Raw genomic sequence first — 5,900 nt, 5'->3', positions numbered from 1 at the left:
ATGCTACTCCACTGCAACCACCACCAACACCATCACACACACAGACCCCTCCTCCATCTACATACGTCACTATGACTTGTGGTTGCCACGTACATTGGCCCACCAAGCTGTCTAAAACTATATCATTCCCAAGTATAACAGTAGTTACAATAATAGATTCTTATTTATGAAAGTCTTACAAAAATAAGAAGGATTTCCCTTGTTAAGTATATTAATCTTCTCTGCCTTGACAAGCACCTTTTCCCAAAATATATTTTTCAGACAATAGCTTTTTCACTAAAGATATGTCATCATCATTTCCCTATTAAACATAGTATCTCATTCAACTTGAGTTATCAATTCATTGGCAAAAAGCAAAACTTTTATAAAAAGAATATAAAAAAATAGATGAGTCAATTCTCCATTTTCCTTTGATATTACTAGGTCTAACTTTTACAATAAATGTCTTCCACAGTCAACTTATGGCACTTTTTGTTTTTGGTTATTATATGCATTTCCTGTTTACAATATTTCAACAAATCAAAATAAATGAAAACATGTATCCAAGAATGTTTTATTACATGAAAGTGTCCAAATATATCATAAAAGATATTCTTATGAAAAAAAACTGCTGCTTAAATTAAATTGTTCACTGTTACCTTTAGTGGTGAATAACAATTAAATTTGTATAAGTTCTACTAATACAGAAAATAACAGAGAGAACTTTAGGATGACTAGCAATTTTTTCAGTCTTTTTTAAGAGGATTAGTGATGTTAGTGAAATGAAATAGTTAAAAAAACAACTAGGAAGTGATATGCAATACAATAGTTCTTTTTTTCATGTTTCTCTTGATTACACATTTTAATGTAATATCACACTGTATTGTCCTATACCATCCTCAAACGTTTTGTCAGGCTTTGTGGTTAATAAAAAAACATTACTGTTGTTGTTGTTGTTGTTATCATTATTTATTGTAGTTGTAAAAAAATAGTAATAAAGTTTTAGATTTAGCCTCTAAAGAAGTCATAAACACATGATATGTATATATACAGGGTGATTCAAAAGTCGCCATACATAGGAACAATTTATTTTTTTATAAGAAACAGTTTATAAGAACAGTTTTTTTTTTTATTTAACAGGCTCTATTCTGTATGGTTACCATTGTTTTGAATACACATTGCAATACGTTTACTCCACTCATTGTGAACTCATAATAGTACATCTGGTGATACGTGAGCAAATGAGTTAGTGATGTGTTCCTTCAAATGATTTATGTCTTTTATTTTTCCATGATACACCATGCCTTTCAAATGCCCCCAAAGATAGAAATCAAGAGGGGTCAGATCAGGGAATCTAGGGGATCGTATACACTTACTTATAAAAAAATAAATTTTTCCTATGTATGGAGACCTGTATATGTATCACCCTGTATATAAAATTTTTTTTAAACCTAATATTTACATGCTGTTATTTATAGCTTTTATCTGTTTCCTGGTTGCTGTTCTAAAAAAGAATCTCTCAGAGATATAAATCCAAGAAACAAAATTGGTTTATTTGAGTTTCTCATAAGCTGTAGCAATCATTTTATCAATTTGAGAATTAAGTTGGTTACTGTCTCCACAGTTATCAATTATAAAGTCCCAATGTTCCACAACATCCAGACTACATTCCGAGGCAGCATCATCGACACCTTTAAAAAAAGGGACAAAGAAAAATGTAAACAAAAAACACAGATCAAGATAAATAACAAAACCAGATATAATTGTATAAATACAATTTTTCTGTTAAGTAAATGAAAGTCATTAAAAATACCCAGGCAATGGGGGATTTGTATTTCCTCTTAATACCATAGAACTGGAGATAAACATTGGCCCTTAATCCACATAAGACTGATTTATTGGTCCACCATTTTTGTGCAATAAATAAGACCTCTTAGTGTGTGTATATGTGTGTGCATGCGAGTATGTGTGCATGCATGCATGTGTACATACATATATATCTGGGCAAGGACAAGTACAGCTGCTAATATATGTATAATTCTTAGTACACTGGACAAACTGCTTAGTGGCATTTCATGTCTTTGCATTGAGTTCAAACTCTGCCTTTCATCGTTTCAGGGTCAATAAAATAAATACCAGTTGAGCACTGGGGTTGATCTAATCGACTTAACCCATCCCCAGAAATTGCTGGTCTTGTGTCAAAATATGGAACCAATATATGTATAATTTTGCAACATGAGTAAAAAAGATAAGATAATTGCACATTTTTACCTTTTGTAAATATATATCCTCTTTCTTTTCTTATGTCTTCAGTGGCAGTAATTCGAACAGTTTGCACTCGATCTGTATATTTCTGCAAGAAGTAGTCTAAATCAGTTTGTCTACGAGCATCACTAATAATCCAGATAGGTTTCTTACACTCAATTCCGTATTCTTCAGATGTAGCTAACTTGCAGAAATAACCTGGGTCAATATTTCTCTTTTCCTCTCCAAATTTTATCATCTCAGTTCGGTACTTCTCTTTATATTCTGAAGAATCATTCAATTTTTCATACAGTAGTTTGTTTTCCTGCAGGATGTAAAAAAGAGAAATCAATAATAATTATATGATTATATAAATCAAATTTTTAAAAATAGTCAATTGCATCTTTTATTTACAATACTGGAAAAGGTGTTTTCAATGAGTCAACAAAGTAACCTCTATGCATTCGTTCAAACTACTAGAAATAGCAATCAAATTACTCTAGAAATGTAGCTCTACATACACAAAAAAATAGCACTGTTTGACAAGACGTCTGCTCGAAGTGGAGCTAACCAAATGTTATTCAACAGAGTTATGTTCCTTGTCAGCTGCATTTTACCACCTGAACTAGCTTTGTCAATATCTGTGCAGATATTTTTAAAACCTTAAGAAGTTTTGATGGTTTGTGCCAATCTGCTTTATGTATGATAGAAATAAATCTTTCCACCCCTTGATTGGGTACTAGTTCAAACAAGTAACGTGGAAAGTTTGCTACTTATTTTCAACAACTAGGTGAAAAAGAATTAAGTCTACAATGATATTAAAATACTTGCTAAGGATCTGAACACAAGTCCTATGGAATTGTAGTGCAAAAACTTATATATTTAGCTGCTCTGCTGTTAACATAAGGCAGCAAGCTGGCAGAGTCGTTAGTCTGACAGGGAAAATGCTTAGTGGCATTTGGTCTGTCTTTACATTCTGAGTTCAAATTCCACCAAGGTTGACTTTGCCTTTCACCCTTTCAGGGCCAATAAAAGTACCAGATGAACACTGGGAGTCGGCATAATCGATTTACCCCCATCTCCATAAATTACTGGCATTGTGCCAAAATTTGAAACCAATTATACACGACATACAAACCTAACTACTTTGACTTACTTTAGCATATTGAAACTTTATAGGACTTGACAAACGCATAATCCCACATCTCATAGCAGTTAATCTGAAAAGACAAAATGACTTTAACTTATCAACAACATCACTTATAAAGATGCTTAAACATTTTTCAAAACATAAGTATGGTTACTCAGAGGTTAAAGGAACTAGAGTCTTGATTGCTTATTTTTCAATTCAAATCTTATTACAAGTAGTATTAGAAATGTTTCTTTTCAATGGCTTCTTCAGAGAAAGAAGGGCTACAACCATGATCTTTTACTGGGTCTCTGAAACTGATGTGAAGAAAATGCTTGATTGTCATCACATTTTTAATTACTTTATTAGGTGCTGAGATCCTAAAACCAAGGTTCCATGTAAAAAGCACTGATGTGGGTGCTGGTGCCTCATAAAAAGCACTGGTGTTATTGCCACATAAAATGTACTGGTGATGGTGCCGTGTAAAAAGCACCCAGAGCAGTCTGTGGAGTGATTGCCATTAGGGAGGACATCCAACTGTAAAAAACAAGTCAAAACAGACCATGGAACCTGGTGCAGCCCCTGGCCTTGCCAGTTCCAGTCACGCCATGCCAGTATGGAAAACGGATGTTAAATGTTGATGATGATGATCTCATTGATATTGCACTTAATCTTATTTTAAGCTTACTAATATTGCATTAAGCTCATTGACTGCCAAAATATATGTTTATTATATGTTGCTGTTATGTTAATTCCTATGACTCCATGTGAAACATGGGGCACCAACAAGAGATCTCCATCTATTTAGATCATTGGCAAAAGATTGCAGTTGTCCCTAAGTGTCACTGTCTACAAGTGCTTTAATTTCTGTGGACCTTCTTAATATTGTTTCTGTCTTCCATGCTTTCATCTTCTTTGAACTGTCTATTGGACAGTTTCCATAGGGTGTGTCCTAGCCAACCCTCCTCATAACCTGAATTTCAATAGGTTGCTGGTTTGCCTTCTCCCTCAAGGCTTTGTTTGTCAAGCAGTCTTGCTATTGCTTAAAGTGGATGATACCTGTGGAAGGAGACCCAGGAAGACATGAGATGAAAAAGTGAGGACTGATCTCAGAATGTTGGGCCTAACAAAGGAGATGACAATGGACCAAGATGTCTGGCGATATGAGGTTCTTGAGAAGACCCGTCCACTTCAGTGAAACTGAGTTCTGGAATTACTGTGTTCTACCCACATGACTAAAATATTTTCTTACACACCCTACCCCAATAAACCAAACTACATCTCTTCCTCATAATTCCTCTTTTTCTTGCACTATGCTTATCTCTTCCTCCACACTCCTGCAGCCCAATCCTGTCCTCACTGCCCTACCTACTAAATCATTGCTATCCTGTTGTGCCCTGCTCTTCACCAGTCAATGCATTCTTCCCCAGCCACCTCTTTGCATTCATGTAGACTCCCTACTCATGCACTCTTGGCAATACTCTACTATCCCATTCATATTCTCATCCTTGTATCTTGAGAGTATGCCCTGGCACATTGCGACCATCTCTCTCTTGCACTCACACACTCTCCCATTCTTGATCACTTTCTCTCTCTCTGACTAACCATGTATCTACTCTACAGCAAGACACCTATTTCTGTCCCTGTCACACTGTAACATCTTATCATCTGGTACAAAGCCCACTCCTCCAATCCCCCCAGTCCTGCAAGTTACTCGGTAATCCCACCAGTGTTAGTGCCATGTAAAAAGCACCCAGGCTACACTGTAAGGTGGTCAGCACTTAGAAGGGCATCCAGTTATAAAAACCATGTCAAACAGACCTTGCTGGTGCCATGTAAAAAGCACCCAGTCCACTCTGTAAGGTGGTTGGCATTAGGAAGGGCATTCAACTATAAAAACAATGCCAAAATATATATATATGCATGACTGGTATGTATATATGTATATAGAGTTCAAAATCGATGCATTGAAGATACTTTATTGCAGCAACAATTATAATAGCAGAAACAACAACAATAAGCCAAACCTATGCACATTTCAATAGAGTATCCAGGATAAATAAACCACATCATAAAATGTCTCATAAAATATTATAACATATTACAAATTACAAATTATAAATTGCCGGATACTCCATCTCTTCAGGGTCGCATTATTGCCATCACCGGTACTACTAAAGCAGCGCGGACCCGAACGCGCAAGCTAGTCTTGAGTGGTCGATCCTAACCCTAACCCTAACCCGCGTGTGCAAATGAATACGTGGGCATAACTACAGGGTTTTACCCCCCCAGACTTTGGGAGGTCATAACTTTCAGAAAAATGAATATTTTTTAATGAAATTTTCTATGCATATAGTATTTACTATATAGAATCCGAATATAGAAAAATTTCCGGTGAAAGTGTTTTGGAATGGGGGTGGGGGACAATTTTCAGAAATTCCAACAGAGTCCACTTAAATTCTTCTTAACTTCCAGGAAAATTAATATTTTTTCGTGAAATTTTCTACAAATATATATTCATGTATGTACATTTCGAGCATGTAGGAAT

General features: G+C 35.3%; 1 protein-coding gene across 1 annotated transcript in view; it reads right to left on the bottom strand.

The window, feature by feature from the left end:
• Positions 1–539: 539 nt before the first annotated feature.
• The window catches only part of LOC106882065 (phosphomevalonate kinase), an 8,597-nt gene continuing 3,236 nt past the window's right edge, over positions 540–5,900 (bottom strand). The window contains exons 2-4 of the mRNA XM_014932627.2: positions 3,380–3,443; positions 2,251–2,548; positions 540–1,670 (exon numbers count right to left, since the gene is read on the bottom strand). Coding sequence (XP_014788113.1) covers positions 1,531–1,670; positions 2,251–2,548; positions 3,380–3,443 — 502 coding nt within the window. The 3' untranslated portion in view covers positions 540–1,530. The remainder of the gene's footprint in view (positions 1,671–2,250; positions 2,549–3,379; positions 3,444–5,900) is intronic.

The sequence above is a fragment of the Octopus bimaculoides genome, chromosome 4 (genome assembly GCF_001194135.2).
Source record: "Octopus bimaculoides isolate UCB-OBI-ISO-001 chromosome 4, ASM119413v2, whole genome shotgun sequence".
In the NCBI taxonomy this organism is placed as follows: Eukaryota; Metazoa; Mollusca; class Cephalopoda; order Octopoda; family Octopodidae; genus Octopus; species Octopus bimaculoides.
This window is presented reverse-complemented; position numbering and strand designations above follow the sequence as displayed.